General features: G+C 42.0%; 1 protein-coding gene across 1 annotated transcript in view; it reads left to right on the forward strand.

The window, feature by feature from the left end:
• The window catches only part of FRMD7 (FERM domain containing 7), a 46,827-nt gene that overhangs the window by 17,145 nt on the left and 10,817 nt on the right, over nucleotides 1–18,865 (forward strand). Inside the window, exons 3-6 of the mRNA XM_039239852.1 lie at nucleotides 3,639–3,743; nucleotides 4,546–4,588; nucleotides 7,684–7,717; nucleotides 10,610–10,707. Of these exons, the coding sequence (XP_039095783.1) occupies nucleotides 3,639–3,743; nucleotides 4,546–4,588; nucleotides 7,684–7,717; nucleotides 10,610–10,707 (280 nt within the window). The remainder of the gene's footprint in view (nucleotides 1–3,638; nucleotides 3,744–4,545; nucleotides 4,589–7,683; nucleotides 7,718–10,609; nucleotides 10,708–18,865) is intronic.

The raw sequence follows: 18,865 nt of genomic DNA on the forward strand, positions 1-18,865 counted from the left end.
TCCCCAGTTCATTCAGTTAATAAGTGGGTAGAGCAGGATTACAATTCAGGTTTGATTTGGCAAATTGTTATATGACAGCTCTGGGGAGCCTAGAAACTTTGGTAGATTGTTTGGTATAGGTAACCACTTTGAATATTTGTTGTTTCCATGAGAAGAGGAGTTTGGAGCCCCCCGGAAATCAATGTCCAATGATTAAAACACAGTTTATAAATTGGAGATTATAAATAGAAGTTCTAAAAACGTTTTAAATTGTATATCTATCTATCTATCTATCTATCTAATCTTTGAACAACACAAGAGTTAAGGATACTGACCCCATACACAGTCAAAAATCCATGTATAGCTTTTCACTCCTCCAAAACTTAACTACTAACAGTCTACTCACTGTTGACTGGAAGCCTTACCAATAATACAATCAATGAATACATAGTTTGCATGTTCTATGTATTCTATATTCTATTCTTACAATAAAGTAAGCTAGAGAAAAGGTTATTTAAAAAATCATAAGAAAGAGAAAATTGATTTGCAGTGCTACACTGCAGTATTGTACTGTATTTAAACAAAACAAATCCATATACAAGTGTACCCATGCACTTCAAACCTGTGTTGCTCGAGGGTCAATTGTATATACATACATACATATATATATTTTTAAGTATTTATTTTTGAAAGAGAGAGAGTTCATGCACACCCATGAATGTCAGGGAGGGGCACAGAGAGAGGGGGGAGAGAGAGAATCCCAAGCAGTTTTCATGCTGAGTCCAATTCACTCGATCTCACAACCATGAGATCATGACCTGAGCCAAAATCAAGAGTCAGATACTTAACCTCCTGAGCTACCCACGTGCCCCTAGGTTAAAAAAAAAATTTAAGACAAACACTGTTCTACTGTAATCTAAAGGGGAGGGTAAAACAGGATTCAGGATTTAGTTCCAATTCCTTGAGTTGGGGGACTGGTAGTAAAGAATTTAGATCCACTAAAGAGCTCAATCAGAACACTGAAGTGTCAGTTTAAAGAAAAACATACAATGGAAAAGAGAATCGAAAGTCCAGAAAAGAGAAAATAGAAAAGTTGTGTATAAAGAGATATTATGAGAGAAATAATCATAACCTAAAAATTGAGGAATTGGATTAAAATGGTTGAAAAACATTAAAGCCTGAATGTTGAGACAGAACCAAGCCCTTACCTCTTATGCAACACGTTCCACAAGACTGGCCAATTTTGAGGTACATTATGGAGGGCTGAAGGGAAATGCCTCTCTGGAGATGGGGGTAGGGAGCCCCAGCCACATGAGTGCCTGACCTCCAAAGGCATAAATGCCAAAGGCTTTAAGAGCCAGTTGGCAACATATGTGGGGATGGAGGAATCAGTGGATTACTCTTATAAACAAAGTATGGGATCTTACGGAAGGGAGCAAAAAGGAAGCCTTGATTGGAATCCTTACAAGAATGGCTATATATTTATTCTTTGTGACTGCAGAAACATTTAAATACACAAACACACGGAATGTGGCAGTGTTGATGGGGAGGATTAAATACTCCAGTGGAAAAAAAGAATCAAAAATGAGGAGGAGAAAGGAAAATCTTGAGTTTCTTAAGTTGTTTGCAAGGAAACCAGAGCCTATGAGAGAATTTGGTCCTCATGACTGAAATGTTTCTTTGGTGTTGGAAAAAGTATTGCTGTCATCTCTCTCTTTAGAAATTCTTCTTTTTTTCTTTCTCATAATAAAAATCCCATGGCAGCTCCTTGTCTGGAGGGCTTTAAAAATAGGAGCGATCTCATCCGTCTGGAATGGTCTGTGTCAGCACTTGCCCTAGGCAAGGTTGCCACATAGGCAGAAACTCCCCCTTCTCTCCTCCCTTGCCAACGCCCCCCTCCTCCACTGCTCCCCAATGCCCTTCATGCCTTTGCACCCCCCACTCTGTGTAGGCTGACCCCCTTTTCCCAGACTGCAGATCCAATGTGACCTCCCACGCGAAATCAAATCCCCTCTCCCTCAAGCTTTCTCCAGGTTCTGGGGATGCAGTTAGGTTTTACCCCTTGCGGCCTATTTGCATTTTAAAATAGGACCCTGGCTAACCCACATGAATCTTGAGCTGGAGGAGCTTTGGAGAGTGTAACTAAGTGGAGAGAAGTCCAGGGGAGAGGGGAGGATTGGGGGTCGCTGGGGGAGGGGGCGGGGTGGGCCGCCTTCCTGGAAGCTATTAAATCCCAGATGTGGGCCCCTGCTCCGCGTGGCACTGCCTTGAGGCAGAGGGTAGGGGGTGGGAGGAGGGTGGCTGGATTCTCTGACCTCTCAAGGTTGCCGTAAATTCTACGGGTCGGTGATTTCCAACTATATTTCCCCTCACCCGGTTTCCTTTGCTGCGGCATAGGCACCGCGTGACTTGGCTTTAACTAGGGGTTTTCAGCAGCATTTCTTTGTGCCTATCATCCAGGGCCCAATTTTCCCATCACGGCCCTCACTGCAACAGCCACCCTCGGGCTCCGCAATGGTGGCGGCTGGAGAGCAGCCCTAGCCACACTCGGCTCCAGGAGATTTTCAGAGACGTCTTCAAAGCCCCTGCTCTCAGAGAAGCCTAAGAAAGGGGTTGTTTTGTGCTCACCATGTACGTGGGCTTTATGAAGAAAAAAAAAAAATGTGTGTGGCCCTACGTGAACGAATTACGCTGTACCCAGGTTTGGTGGGGAAAGCCGCAAAGTGAAGTCTACTCGAGGGGCTCATGAGAGTAATTTGGCCAATTTCATGTCGGAGCAACATTCAAGAGCCCCTACTAGGCGCCAGGCTCTGAGTTAGCCGTGGTGAGTAACAAGAAAAATAAAGGTCCCTGCTATGAAGGTATTCAGTCTGATGGGAAAGACAGACATCCTGAGTTCAAAGTGCCACGTTGGAGGTAAGCGAAGGTGTTTGGGAGCATGGAAGTTGCCCTTGGCTCAGCTTGTCCCTGATAGGTATCCGGGAAAGCCCTCCAGGGAAGATGGCATCTGAGCTGAATAGGAGTGAGCCAAACCAAAGAAGGGCGGGAAGGGCGGTCGGTGGAGAAGGAATGACAGGGGCCATGAAACTACTTGACGTGTACAGGGAACTGTGAGCGGGCTGCGATTATTAGGAAGGAAAATTCCAGCAAGGGGGAGGGGCAAGAGAAGAGGCCGGAGGGGCAGCGGGGACACGTGAGCATAAGCAAGCGTGAGCAAACGTGGGTCCAGCCTCCTGAACGAAGGCTCGAGACTTTATCCTGAGGGGAGCCACAGAAGGATTTTAAGCAGGTCAGATTTGCATCTTGATTAAACTATCTGTCAATTTGGGGAGAAATCATTCAAATTGCCTGTGGGATGAACTGATTAAAGAATTCCATGGAAAGGGTAGATTTGCAGATCTCTCCATAGTTAAGTGCAAGGCACTCTTTTTCCAAGAGAATTTGTCATTAGTCTGAGGCTTTTTAAGCAGGGGGGAGGCCCTAAAACAATCTACAGGTAGAGGCATGTATTTATTTGTGAACTGTCATCCTTTGAGAGGATGCAAGACTCTAAGCCGTGCTTATAGGAGAGTGCTGGAAGAGCTGGGCTGCCGCCACACCAAAGTAACACTATCAGGTCAGGAACGCAAACTGTGCTATGATCTCTCTGTTTTGTTTAGCAAAAGTCATCCGGGAAGTCGCTGTTTAACCTGAGTTGCAGCCACCTAAATCTTGCCGAAAAGGAGTATTTTGGATTAGAATTCTGTAACCATTCTGGAAATAATGTAAGTTGCTTTCATCGTAGCGTTCTTTTGTGTCTAGGATTGCTTCTAAAATGCAGTTTGCAGCTAGGTATGGAGGGCTCAAACCTGACTGAAAAATGAAAAAGCATCCAAACTCTTGCAAAATGACCAGATTTAATAACTATTGTCCTTCCTCCCTCTTTGTCTATTTAAAGTCACCTCAGTTTACCAAACAAACTCTGCTACCCTATGCTCCTCTTTTGTCACTCTGAACAGGAATCTATGCTTTATCTATTCTTACTTTCCAGAGGCTGGACATCAATCTCCAGAATGAAGACTCCTAACCTTACCAAAGAGTATTCAGGGGACTCTTTCCCCTCTCTCAAGTCCCAACATTCTGGATGTTCTTCCTGCTGTGTCCTGCCTTGACAAATTCATTATTCGGCACCTTCCCAAAAAGGCTTGTTATATCTATTAGACTGGCATTTGGAGACTGTAGGATTCAAATGCAGAGCCAAATGCCTTCATTAGTCTTTGTAGCAGCTAATGAGCCTTATATGTGACACCTTTGTCATCTTACTTAGGCAGGGGAGCAGTGATTCAAATGTCAACAACAAAGAGTTTATAGATCAACAATGTTCACTGTCATTGGGAAAATACGAGGGGGCTGATTGAGTATGGTGAAGTACGTCATCTCTTTGACACTGCTGTTTCTAACTGTCCTTAGAAAGGATCTCAATGGTCTTGGTATTTGTTTTTTTTGTGTGTTGACTTTTATCTATTACGAAAAAAAAGCTGCACTCAATGCCATGTTCTACCAACTTTTTCATTAATGTTATCACAGGTGTGGTTGGAGCTACTGAAGCCCATTATAAAGCAAGTAAAAAGTAAGTATGGAAAATAACTTAAGGGTTGTAATTCCCAATGACAGCTTAAAAATACCTCAGCGACACCACACTATCCCTCACCAAATATAAGGGAGAAAAGGGCTTCGATATATTATTTTAATCCTTCATATGTCCAGTGAATTTAGCAATTAAAAAATTGTTTTAATTTTGCCCGAGCTGAAAAAACTCATGCTCCTGGATCTTTGCTGGTAATTACAGTACTCTGTGGATTGGCTCGGATTCCAGCACTGCAAATCTTTGAGCATCCTTCATGTTCTCAGGGAAGGAAAAATTTCCTCTGCCCTTCAAGGTCCTCCTAGCCAGACTAAGAATCAAATGGACATGAGACAGATAAACAGGAGAAATTCAATCTCATATGTATGGGGAATCCATGCAGACATGGAAATTCCAAAGAAAGGTGAAATGAAGGTATTATATGTAATCCTGAAATAAGGAGAAAGGGGCAGGGATGTGGGACTTCAGAAAGAAGGAATGCACTTCACAGGAGGAAGAAAAAGTAATTGTTTGGTAAACAAATGTTTGCTGGGCCACTCAGACACAATGGGACATAGAGGACTTTGATCAACTGGCCTGGTGAGGTTCCTTCCGGTCCGCCACACCTAGTTCATGTTATGATGTAGTTATCTCAGGTGATAGCTCTCTTCCTGGTACAGGCTCTTCCTTTCCAATGTAAATTTAGCAAGTTGAGGGGGAGGTAAAAAGCATTTCCTGGATTGACTGGGTTTTGATTGCTTTTAAATCAAAATAATCTTAATGCCTAAGTGGCCCATCTTAGGGCAGCCTGACCTTGGTCCTTATGATGTCAGTCTGCACTGCCATTCACCTTCCGCCTGAAGATGTTTTAGTATTATCCGGTGTCACATTGTCCATTTGTTTCATTTCAGTTCATATTTGAGTGCCTAGTATGTATGAAATTTTCTCTCCACCCGCATTTCATATGTGTGGTGCTTCTTTAATTTCAGTGTGTGTTAGGATCACTTGTTCAAATGCAGATTCCTGGGCCTCATTCCCCGGTTGGGGGACCAGCAGGTTGCATTTTTTTTAAAAAAATTTTATTTTTTTAATGTTGTATTTATTTCTGAGAGAGAGAGAGAGACAGCACGAGCAGGAGATGGTCAGAGAGAGAGGGAGACACAGAATCTGAAACAGTCTCCAGGATCTGAGCTAGCCATCAGCACAGGGCCCGACGCGGGGCTCAAACCCACGAATGGTGAGATCATGACCTGAGCCGAAGTCGGATGCTCAACCGACTGAGCCACCCAGGCACCCCCAGCAGCCTGCATTTTAAACAAATTCCATAGTTGGTTCTGATGCTGGCAGATTTCAGTCAACACTTTGAGAAATGCTTTTATTTTTAAGTGTATTTATGTTGAGAGAGAGGGAGCAAGAGCCCATGCAAGTAAGCCGGGGGGGGGGGGTGTGCAGAGAGAGAGGGAGAGAGAGAGGGAATCCCAAGCAGGCTCCATACTGTAAACACAGAGCCTGATACAGGGCCCACTTCTACCAACCATGAGATCATGACCTGAGCCGAAATGAAGAACTGGATGCTTAACCAACTGACCCACCCCAGGCGCCCCGAGACACACTGTTTTACAGCATCTCTTCTCTTTCCTCCTCTCCGGGTTAGTGCTTCTGCAGTTCTGTCTGTTCCCACCGCATTATAATCACATGTCCCGTTATTCCAACAGCTTCCTAACTGATTCCCCCGATCCATCATGTACACTACTCCCAAAGGGAACTATTGAAAGTACAAAGCTGACCACATCACGCCCCGGCTTAAAATGCTTCCACGGCTCCTATTGCCCTTAGAATAAAGTCCAAACTCGTTAGCATGATCTGCAAAGCACAGGCTCTGCCTGCCTTTGTAGCTTTACCTCTGCCATTGGCTCCCTTCATATTCCTACCTCTCCTGCCTGTGACAAAACTAACTTCAGGCGTAGGGTTCTCAGATAAAATAAAAGATGTCCACCTAAATTGGAACTTCAGGTCATCAAAACATAATTTCTTTGTATAAGTGTGTCCCGTGTAATCATGGCTTATCTAAAATTCAAATTTAACCGGGAGCCCTCCTTTCTCCCACTTGTGCTTCCCCAGTACTCAGCACTTCCGATAGTCTGTGCTGCTGCCCGTCCTCCCAGACTCTGAGCACTTCATTGTCTTTTCGTTCCCAGCACCTGCCTGGTGCAATGCTTGGCCTGTAATAGGCACTCCACAAATAGTTGCTTTTGATGCAAAGAGTTTCTGGTTGTTGTTTTTTTTTTTTTTTTCCAACTGCAAGTAAGGATGAAGACAAGTTATGTGTTTTCTCTTACGTTTATTTTGGGAGAGAGAGCGTGTGCGTGCGCGGTTGCTCGAGTGGGGAAGGGGCAGAGAGAAAGGGAGAGAGCGAATTTTCAGCACAGAGCCCTATGCCAGACTAGAACCCACGAACCATGAGATCATGACCTGAGCCAAAGTTGGACGCTTAACTGACTGAGCCACCCAGGCGCCCCTAGATGTGTTTTCTTAATGTCAGTTTTAAGCAACAAAGAGGCCTGGGTCCATACACCCACTTCTAGTGCCCTGTATGAGACCTTTGAGTCAGATGATAAATTCCTGCTTCTTAAGCTGGGCCCTTCTCTCACCCCGGAACGCAGAATCCCAAAGTGTCAAGTGGTATATATGTTTTCTAAACGGGACACATCATAGAGGATGCAGTAGGGCCCAGAAGGAGGCACATGTTACAAAAAGAAACTCAAAGGGAGGCAGTGTAGAAAGAGGGACGGGGGAACTTTCCCAATTGCCATCCACATAAAGACACAATCCAGAAATAGTACCATCCTAGAAATGTGAAAAATTGAAATTTAAAAGAAAAGTCTGAGGGAAGCAATGATGGGGAGAAGAGGGGAGGGGAGAGGGAGATGTGTGTGTGTGTATCCGTGCGCGTGCGCGCGCGCGCGTGTGTGTGTGTGTGTGTGTGTGTATGTAAACACCTGTAACTGTTGTGATGGACATTTAAATAAAACTTATGGAGATAATTGTGTTTTAAGATCCTAAGGAGGTTGTTTTCAAATTTATGGTGAAATTTTTCCCAGTGGACCCCGGACATCTTCGAGAAGAGCTTACAAGGTAGAGTACTTACCTGTGTGCCTGCTGCATGATGTTACTTAAGAATCATTAGTCTCCATTTATCGGGGGATGGGCTTCTAGCCTTTTTTGGCAAGCTTGACACTCAGTCACTCTCTGGGAGATGGTGAGAAGCTGAGGAGAAGGAGGGCCTGGCTGGTCCCCAAAGTGTTAGTCTTTCAAAGGGTGGGGATTTCAGGGAGAAGGTGGGGTGGCCTTCTAGCATGGCAGCCAGCCTGGGCAGCCACATGGGGTTCTGCCATTAGCTGCTACAGCCACAAGACTGCTTGCCTTCATTGCATCTGTATTCCAGTTGCAGGGCAGCTTGACGGCACGAATATACCAGCCAATTTTCCCTGGACATTGAAAACCTGGGGGTGTGTGTATGCATTCTATAGGTAGAAAGTGATGATGACGCATACTGTAAAACAATGAAAAAGTAAAAACATAAAAAGTCTAAAACATGATTTTAAAATTACTTATAATATATAATATAAATAATTGATAACTATTATAATTGTTTAATACCTATAAATTATTCATACTTTTATGTAATTTAAACAATCATTTATAATTATACATTATTCATAATTTGAGATAAGCAAAATCTTTTATGCTTATAAATATAAAAAAGTTAAAAAGTTACAAGTATGAAACATTTAAAAAGTCTGTTTATACTTAGATACAATGCCCTTCAAAACGACAATGTAAACCTACTTCCTCAAAAATGCATCGTCAACATAATGCTCCCCCAAGCCCTACTGTGCTTGCTAGACTCTAGAATCTTACCCTAGCATGAATATTTGAGATAATCTAGGCCAGCTCTCCTGGTTTACAGATGAGAAAACAGGTCCTGGGAGCTTAGAGTGACTCGGCCAAGTCTTCCCCCACCTCCCAACACAGCCCACAGCCAGTTCTTCTTCACCCCTTTTGTACAGGAAGACTTGTATGCTGCTGGGTCTCTGCAGACGTCACTTTTCACAAGTCTGTCACTCACTTGCACCCTCTCTCTCCACATTTGTGAGTTGTAGCCCACTTTCCCAGATAACCTGATATCTTGGTATCTGTATCAGTTTGCATTTGCTAACTCATTTCAGTTAAGTCTCCCACTGTGACCAATTTTAATGGAGATAAACTCCCCCACCTCCCAAAAAAGAAAGAATGAGAAAATCAATGTGATGATAAATGATTCATCAGCTGTTCAGAGAGAGGATTTGGTATTTGTAGCAGGCAGCTGCCCTCTTAGTAGCAGTGAACGTGTCAAATGACAAGAAATTTCTTTCCTTCTTGCTAGGAGCAAAAAGAAATTCACCTTTCCTTCAGCAGTTGAGGCTCATTAATTCTCGTTTACCTCTATTTGAGGGCAAGCAATGGCAAGCGTTAGACTTCCTTATTTTTTCCAGTGGGCCATTTAAGATACTTAACTATAGTTGAATTTGCAAGGATGCCTTGTTTGGGGACAATCCATGAGTTTCTGAGAGTGGTATGCAAATATAAATTTTCTAATTGAATCATTTCTAGCCCATTAGGGGACCTCATAATTTGAAGTATTACAATGATGAATGTGTTTATAAATTGAATAATCAGCTTCTAATATTACCTGCTTTTTCTAATCTAGATTTTTATCTATCCCCTGCAATTAATTTTGATTTACCGCATTCCTTCAAGGCTTAATTTATTTAAATAAAGAAGTGCAGATAACACTTTATTTAGAAAGTCACATCTTTTTTTTAAAAAAAATTAACATTTTATTTATTTCTGAGAGAGAGAGAGACAGCATGAGCAGTGGAGGGTCAGAGCGAGAGGGAGATACAGAATCTGAAACAGGCTCCAGGCTCTGAGCTAGCTGTCAGCACAGAGCCCGACACGGGGCTCAAACCCACAAACTGTGAGATCATGACCTGAGCCGAAGTCGGACGCTTAACTGACTGAGCCACCCAGGTGCCCCTAGAAAGTCGCATCTTATATTGGGAAATGCCCACAGTGTATACTCAATAAGTGTTTCAGTGTATAAAATAAAATATTGAAACCAACTTTGAACCGTGGAAGAAAGCAGTCAATGATAGAATCTTCTTCTTACACATCGTTTCAAAACTTGATTCTCCTTTGACAACAGCGTTAAAGTGTGGGGCCCAATGCTATCTCTTTGGCAGAGCTCTGGATACCAACCTGCACTTTATGGGTCCCTGATGAGCATTTCGGTGGGAAAAAGGGAGCAGACTAGCTTTGTTCCATTCAGAACATAGGGATTTCCTACCTGTTCTGTGCAAAATGCTGGGCTGGGCTCTGATGATACAGAGAAGGTGGTCCAGGTAAAACATGACCTCAAGTTCTTGATTCCTGAAATACAGTTTTTTTGGCTAGGAGGAGGCATAGATTCAGTGGGTAACCTGACTTCTGGCCAGTTTCACTATCTTTGGGCAAAATGACTTTGCCCACATCACCTAACTTCTGCCTTTCTATAATTGTAAAATGGGGTGATCGTTCCTGCTCTACCAACGTAAGTTGTTTTAATAGTGAGTGCTTGATAGCATTTAGTAAACGGAGCCTCCCCAGTGGGCTTGTTCTTGCTGAATCTCACTTTCTCTCTGGCTGGCTATGTGGCTTTGCTACGTGGCAGAAACCACCGGAAGATGATTGGCCAACTCCCTTAAGTTGGCGGGGGGATTTAGCCAGGGTGATTCCTAATGGCTGTGGTGCCTGCCAAAATGCTGGATCAGCCGAGTTGTGGTCTAGTACTGGTTTGGGGCTGAAGCAAAGCCTATGCATTACTCACCACCCCAAAAAGGCATCTCGCTGACCAGGGGCGCCGTTTCTTTCTTGATCTGGGGAGAAGGGAAATGCTTCTTTCTTGTTCCTGTTTCTTAAGAGATTTTCCCCTCCAACTTCTTCCAGGTATCTTTTTACTCTTCAAATAAAGAAGGATTTGGCTCTAGGAAGGCTTCCATGCAGTGACAACTGTACAGCGTTGATGGTATCTCACATCCTACAATGTAAGTAGCAAATGTTGGCTTTGGCTCCTATCAGCCAGATAGGGAACCGAGCAAAGGAGCTGAGCATCCCCCGGGTGCTCATCCTGTGTTAGGACTTACAGAGGAGAGAAAGCCTGAATAAGATATATATAGAATCTGCATGGTCCAGGAGAAAGAGGCTGGTCATTGTAGTCATTCAGCTTTGGATGCCAATCTAGGCTCTACTGTGTTCTAGCTACTGTAGTTTTGGGTGAAGTCCCCTCACTTGTCTATGCCTGAGTTTCTAAGTCTTTACAATAGTGACGAGAATACCTCCTCACAAGGTGGTTATATAGATTAAAAGTAAATGTTGATTTTCTTCTATCATGGTATAACCTCCAGCTCCCCCCACCTCTCACCCCCCTATCCCACCCCACCCCCGGCCTGGGGTTGCTGTCCAGGAGGGGGTTTGGACTAATCTGTCCAGGCATGGATCTTGCCAGGCAGGCTCCACTCTCTCTGCTTGCCCCAGGATACATTACTGGTACGTGCTTTCTGCAGCACATTGTCGTGTTTGATGGGATTTTTTGTGTTGCTCTTTATCATGAGTCTGGAGAACAAAGCACAGAGTACAGCAGGTGGAAAGAGGCTAAAAGGGAAAAAGGCCCCAGGCGTCTATTAGAGCTCCCATTTGATAGCAGCCAAGTAGTTTGACTAGGCTGAATAATGAAGGCAGGAAAAAGGAGACCTGGGGAACAGTGGGAGCCTGCTTGGGAGGGGGGAAAGCTGGGCAAGCCAGGCTTCTCCTGCAGCACTGAGGGTGGGGTTGAGGCAACTCGATATTGTATTTCTTCTTATGTGGCCAGTGGACTTTCTTTCTCTTCTAGAGAGGCCTTCCAAGAATAGACTGTTCTTTGCCAGTTTTGCAGGATAATAACGCTGTATATTGTCTTGTTTCTCGACTTCATTTCTGACCTCTGTCCCTGACCTTCCTGACAGTCCAGAGCTGGTAGATTTCTGATTTCACTAGGAACTCCAGAATGAAGTGCTTGGATAAGGGCAGTGTCCAAATCAGTGTTTACCAAGAGACTGCTGACTGGGACAGGTGACCACAGCCCCAGGATATCAAGAATGCAGTGCGCAGTGAGAGCAGTAGTAATCAGGAAGGGCTTCTGGAGGAGGTGGCTTTTGCTCTGGTCTTTAAAGGGACACATAGGAATCAGATAGGTAGTGACAGGCAGAGAAGACAGCATAAAAAACAAAATTGTGGTGGGACAAGAAGTCATATATACAGAGATGTAGCTCAAATACAGCTCACACATAGGGTCTGTTTAGGACGGGTGGCTGAAAACTACACGCCATATTGATGGGCTTTGAATGCTTGGCTTGGTGGGCGCTGGGTAAGGCATATAGACGAAACAATGTTAGAAGACTTCTCCTTTTTCATTATCAACCTGTGAATGACTGGGGCTCCCCAACAGCCTCTCATGACTGTTAGGCTCCCCAGTTGGGGACCCCATTTTCATCCCGAATAGTTTAGTATTATGTATTTGGGCATTCCCTAGTGGCCATTTCAGGCGTAGCAGAGAGGACTTCAGCTTTTCCAGGGGATATTTTGTCAGTGCAAGTTTTTTCTGTAGAGAAAAAGCTAAATTTTCAATGAGTCAGCTCCACACAATCCATAGGTCAGACTATTTCACTGGATGCTAATGCTGTGTGCAGAGAACATCACCAGACTGCTCGTTCATTTGCTCATTTATTCATCCATTCCATATTTATGTTCTAGGCATTCAAGAATCTCCACATTCTGACCTTCTCATCTGCTTAAGTCTCTCCTACACATCCCTTTTGTGAATGCTCTTAGTAACTCTTCTTTGGCATTCATTCTGCAACAACTTACTGAGTACCTACCACATGCCAGGTACCGTTATAGGCATGGGGAACATGGCAATGAACTAAACAGACACAATCCCTTGCTCTCGTGGAGTTCACACATCGGCAGTAGAGGACAATCAGACAATAACCAAAATAAGAAAATATATAAGGTATGTTAGAAGGGGATAAGTCCATTGGAGAAAATAAAGTATGGAAGGCAGTTGGGGAATTCTGGGGGTAGGTACTGAGTTTTTCAGTAAGATTGTCAGGTTAGACTTCACTGTGAATGTGACAGTTGAATAAAGACTTGGAGGAGGTAAGAGAGCAAGCTTTGCAGAAATCTGGTGGAAGGTTGTTCCAGGCAGAGAGAACATCCTGTGCAAAGGGCCTGCGGGGAGAGTGTGCCAGGGTTGTTGAAGAAATATTAAGCAGGCTTTGTGGCTGGATGGAGCTGTGGGAGAGGGGAGAGAGTAATAGTGGAGGGCCTTAAAAGCATATTAAAGACCTAGAACATTACTCTAAATGAGATGGCAAGCCATTGAAGCATTTTAAGCAGAGGAGTAAAATGATCTGAATTAGATTTTAACAGGACCATGTTGGCTTCCAGGGTGAAAAGAGACCTTGTGATGGAATGGCTGAAGTAGGGAGACCAGAGAAGAGGGTATTGCAGTAGAGAGAGATGATGATACTTTGGGCCAGCATGGTCACAGTGGAGGTGCTCATAACATTTGCTGCCTTCTTTTACTGATGATGTTTACTCATGTGTATGTTGTAGGTCTCTTCCTAGATTGTCATAGTCTTGCATGGAGTTAAAAACCAGCACAGTCTTTGTGTTCTTGTGTTTCCCTGGAGCCAACATAGGGTCTTGTGTTTAATAAACAGAAAGATTGGTGTGACTGTGTGAGTGTGTGTGTGTGTGTGTGTGTGTGTGTGTGTAATTTATTTTTTAAAACATTTCTATTGAGGTATAATTTGCGTCTCATAAAATGCACCCTTTTTCATACTACAACTCAACAGTTTTTAGTAAATTTACAAAGTTGTGCAGCCATTACCACAATCCAATTTTAGAACATTCCCATCATGTCAGGAGACCTCTCGTGCCCATTTGCAGTCAGTCCCTGTCCCCATACTCAGCCCTGGAAACCACTAATTTACTTGCTGTTTCGGTACATTTGCCTTTTCTAGACAATTCAGGAGAATGATAAAATATGTGGTCTTTTAGATCTGGCTTTGTTTCACTCAGCATAATATTTTTTGAAATTTGTGCAAGTTCTAGCATGAATTGCAGCGGTTTGTTCTTTTCTTTTGTTGAGTAGTATTCCATTTTGTGGACATACCACATTTTTTTTTAATTTGTGAGAGAGTGAGACTGAAAGTGGGAGAGGGGCAGAGGGAGAGGGAGGGAGAGTCTTAAGCAGGCTCCACACTCAGCACAGAGCCCAGCTCAGGGCTCCATCTCACAACCCTGGGATCATGACCTGAGCTGAAATCAAGAGTCAGATGCTTAACTGACTGAGCCACCCAGGCATCCCTGCATTTTATTTATGTATGTACTTGATTATGGACATTTGTATTGTTTTCGTATGAATAATGTTATGAAAATTCATGTACAATTTTTGTTTGGATGTTTTCGTATCTCTTGAATAGATTTCTAAGAGGGTAATTACCTCATTTTAAGGTAAATTTATGTTTAAAATTGTAAGAAACTGAACTGTTTTCCAAATTGTAACAATAAAACCAGAAATGTATCGCATTTTAATTTCTCCACATCTTCACCAATAGCTGGTATTGTCTACTTTTTTTGGTTGTGGCCATTCTACTGGGTATGAAGAGCTATCTTGTTGCAATTATAATTATTAACATGTTCCTAGTGACTAAGGATGTGGAGCACCTTCTCATTTGCTTAATAACAATTCTTATGTTTTTATTGGTAAAATGCCTTTCAAAACTTTGGCCCATTTTAAAATGGATTATTGTCTTCTTATTGAATTTTGAGATATATATATTTAAACTGATCTCTATGTGGGGCTCAAACTCAGACCACAAGATCAAGAGTCACATATTATTCTGACTTAGCCAGCCAGGTGCTCCAAATGTTTATATATTCTGATTAAAAATCATTTATGAGATATATAATTTGAAAAACTTCCCCCCAACTTGGTGGATTGACTTTTTGTTTCTTAATCCTGGCTTTTGGAGTGTAACAGTTTTTAATTTGGCAGCATTCCCTTTCTCAATATGTTTTAGTGGATCATGCATGCTTTTGATGTTGTATCTAAGAACTCTTTGCCTAAAGTAACAAAGATTTTCTCCTATGTTTTTTTCTAGAACTTTTACAGGTTTGCCTCTTAGACTTAGCTATATGACCCATTTTGAGGGTTTTCTTGTTTTGTTTTGTATGCTTTATGGTGTATGTTGTGAAGGAGGGATCTGACCTCATTTTTTTTTTTTGCATGTGGGTGTCTATTTTCCCCATTTATTGAAAAAACTATTATTTCCCCATTGAATTGTCTTGGTATCTTTTTTAAAAGAAATAATGTTTTGAAGGGGTACATGCACCACAATGTTTATAGCTCTTCTATCAATGATAGCCAAATTATGGAGAGAGCCCAAATTTCCATCCACTCATGAATGGATAAAGATGTGGTTTATATAGACAATGGAATACCTCTTGGCGATGAGAAAGAATGAAATCCTGCCATTTGCAACAACACGGATGGAACTGGAGGGTGTTGTGCTAAGTGAAGAAGTCAGTCAGAGAAAGACCGATGTCAGATGTTTTCACTCATATGTAGAACTGGATAAACTTAACAGAGCATGGGGGAAGGGAAGGGGAAAAACGGTTTCAAACTGAGAGGGCGGCAAGTCATAAGAGACTCTTAAATACAGAGAACAAACAGGGTTGATGAGGGGACTGGGGGGGAAGATAGGTGATGGGCATTAAGATGGACACTTGTTGGGATAAGCACTGGGTGTCATACATAAGAGACGAATCATTGAGTTCTATTCCTGAAGCCAAAACAACACTGTATGTTAAATAACTTGAGAATAAATAAATAAATACATAAATCTTAAAAGAAACAAAACAAAACAAAACAAAAAAACCCCAATTGACCATTAATGTAAAGGTTTACTTCTTTTTTTTTTTTTAAGTATTTTTATTTATTTCTAGGAGAGAGAGAGAGACAGCGTGAGCAGGGGAGGGTCAGAGAGAGAGGGAGATACAGACTCTGAAACAGGCTCCAGGCTCTGAGCTGGCAGTCAGCACAGAGCCCGAAGCGGGGCTCGAACCCACGAACCGCAAGATCATGACCTAAGCGAAAGACGGACGCTTAAAAGACTAAGCCACCCAGGCGCCCCTGTAAAGGTTTACTTCTAGATTCTTAACTATGTTCCATTGATCTCTATGTCCTTATGCCGTTATTACGCTATCTGATTTATTGTTGCTTTGCATTAAGTTTTATTTTTTTTAAATATTTTTATTTATTTCTAGGAGAGAGAGAGAGACAGCGTGAGCAGGGGAGGGTCAGAGAGAGAGAGGGAGACACAGACTCTGTAACAGGCTCTAGGCTCTGTGCTGGCAGTCAGTACAGAGCCCGACGTGGGGCTCGAACCCACGAACCGCGAGATCATGACCTAAGCGAAAGCCGGCCGCTTAAGTGACTAAGCCACCCAGGCGCCCCTGTATTAAGTTTTAAAATAGGGAAATGTATATCCTCCAATGTTGTTATTTTTAAAAATTGTTTCGGTTACTTTGCATCTGTGCATTTCCCTGTAAATTTTAAGATCATCTATCAACTTCTACCAAAAAATGTGGTGGGGACTGCATTGAATTTATAGATCAGTTTTGGCAGAATTACCATCTTAACGATATTGAGTCTTATAATGCATGAACACAAAATATCTCTCCATTTATACAGATCTGTTAAAAATTTCTTTTAGCAATGGTTTATAATCTTCAGTATACAAGCCTTCCACATCTTTAGGTAAAATTTATTCCTAAGCATTTTGTTTTTTTAGATGCTATATAAGTGGAATTTTCTTAGTTTCATTTTTGGATTGTTCATTACTAGTATATGTAAATACAAGTGTTTTCTGTATATTGATATATTTTGCTACCTTGATGAACTCCTATATTACTTCTAGAGTTTTTTGTGGATTCTCTAGGATTTTCTACACACCTAACCACATTGACTACAAGTAAAAACAATTTTTTAAAATATTTATTTATTCTAAGGGGGCAGAGAGCGTGCACTAGTGGAGAAGGGGCAGAGAGAGAGGGAAAGAGAGGGAGAGAGAGAATCCCAAACAGGATCCACAGTGTCAGCATAGAGTCCAATGCAGGGCTCAAACTCATGACCCAGAGATCATGTCCTGAGCTGAAGTCAAGAGTAGGAGGGACACTTAAATGACTGAGCCACCCAGGAACCCCAGTAAAGATGATTTTATCTCTTATTTTGTGGTGCAAATTGTTTATAGTTTTTCTTGTTGCTTCATTGCACTGACTAGAACCACTAGTACAATGCTGGATAGAAGTGGCAAGAACAGATGTCCTTGTTTCTGGTCATAGGGGAAAACCTTCAGTTTGTCACCATTTAGTATGATTACGGTGTTAGCTACAGGTTTTTCATAAATAACCTTTAGCAGGTTGAAGAAGTTGGCTTCTATTCCTTGTTTGTTGAATTTAAAAAACATTTTTTAAATAGTTTATTGTCAAGTTGGTTTCCATAGAACACCCAGTGCTCATCCCGACAAGTGCCCTCCTCCATGCCCATCACTCCCTTCCTTTCCCCCACCCCCGCCAGCCCTCAGCTTGTTCTCAGCATTCAAGAGCCTCTCATGGTTTGGTTTGCCTCCCTCCTTTTTTTTTTTAAATCATGAAATGGTGTTGGATTTTTCCCAGACCTTTTCTTCATCTTCCGAAATGATAATGTATTCTTTATCCATTATTCTATTGACATAGTATATTACATTAATTAATCTTCACATGTTGAACTGATCTTGCAATCCTGGGATCCATCCCACTGGGTCATGATGTATAATCCTTTTTACATGTTGCCAGATTTAGTTGACTAGTATTTTGTTGAGGATTTTTGCCTCTGTATTCATGAAGTATATTGGTCTGTAGTTTTCTTGTGATGGCTTTGTCCAGTTTCAGTATCAGAGTAACACTGGCCTCATAGAATGAATTTGTAAGTATTATGTCTTCTATTCTCTGGAAGAGTTTGTGAAAAATTGGTCCTTATATCTTCTCTGAGTATTTGATAGAATTAATTACTGAAATCATATGGGCCTGTTTGTGTTTTAATGAGATTTGTACAGTTATCAATTTTGGCAAAAAAAAAGAAAAGAACCATTTATTTGGTCTTTTCTTAAGAAAGCTTGCTATATAAGGATTTTCATTATAATGTGACTTAAAAAAACATACACATATGCCTCAGTGAGCATGTCACCTGTCTAAAATGCAACAGAAAATCAAGAGACAGGCACCTGGGTGGCTCAATCAGTTAAGCATACAACTCTTGATTTCGGCTCAGGTCATGATCTCATGGGTTTGAGCCCCGCGTCTGTCTCCTTGACAACGCAGAGCCTGCTTGGGATTCTCTGTCTCCCTCTGTCTCTGCCTCTTCCTCCTCAAAATAAATAAATAAACTTAAAACATTAAAAAACAAAAGAAAATCAAGAGAGAAGAGAAAATAAGTTTCCAGCACTCAAAATCAGTGTCCCATGTCCATGTATTTTAGTCAATAGTAGAGCACCAAAGGATTCCATGGAGAGTCCATTTACTCTTACAATTCATAAAACACTAACAGGTTTGGATATCTAGGTTCCCAGTTAGAAGTTAGAAGTAGAACCAAGTGGAAACCTTTTTAGGGGAAGTCACTGGCCAGGAAGTGATTCATATCAATCTGACAGAGAGGGAGAGGTGTAAAAATGATAAAGAAGACACAGTAATTCAAATTTCAAAACATTTCAAAGCTATTAACTGTAGGAGCAGATAATCCTGTACACCTCAATGACCTTTGTAGGCATTGTGTCATGACAGATGTTTAAAACAATAAGCTAGAGACATCTAGAAAAGAGTAGATTATGATCAGGGATAAACTGCCAATGATTTGGTAAAGCCAGAATGATTTCCAGAGTGATTCGTTTTTTTGGGGATTCCAGATAGCTAGCGTTTTACTCGCTTCCCAATATACAGAGTGATGAATGGCTGTGACTGGCTTGCATTGTACTTGGCATTTATATGCTCCTTTTTGGATAATGTATGATCAGAGTAGAGTTGAGGTTAGGGGCCTGTATTAGCTTGCTGTGGCTGTTATAG

This window comes from Hyaena hyaena, unplaced genomic scaffold (assembly GCF_003009895.1).
Source record: "Hyaena hyaena isolate Hyena2069 unplaced genomic scaffold, ASM300989v1 scaffold_162, whole genome shotgun sequence".
Taxonomy (NCBI): domain Eukaryota; kingdom Metazoa; phylum Chordata; class Mammalia; order Carnivora; family Hyaenidae; genus Hyaena; species Hyaena hyaena.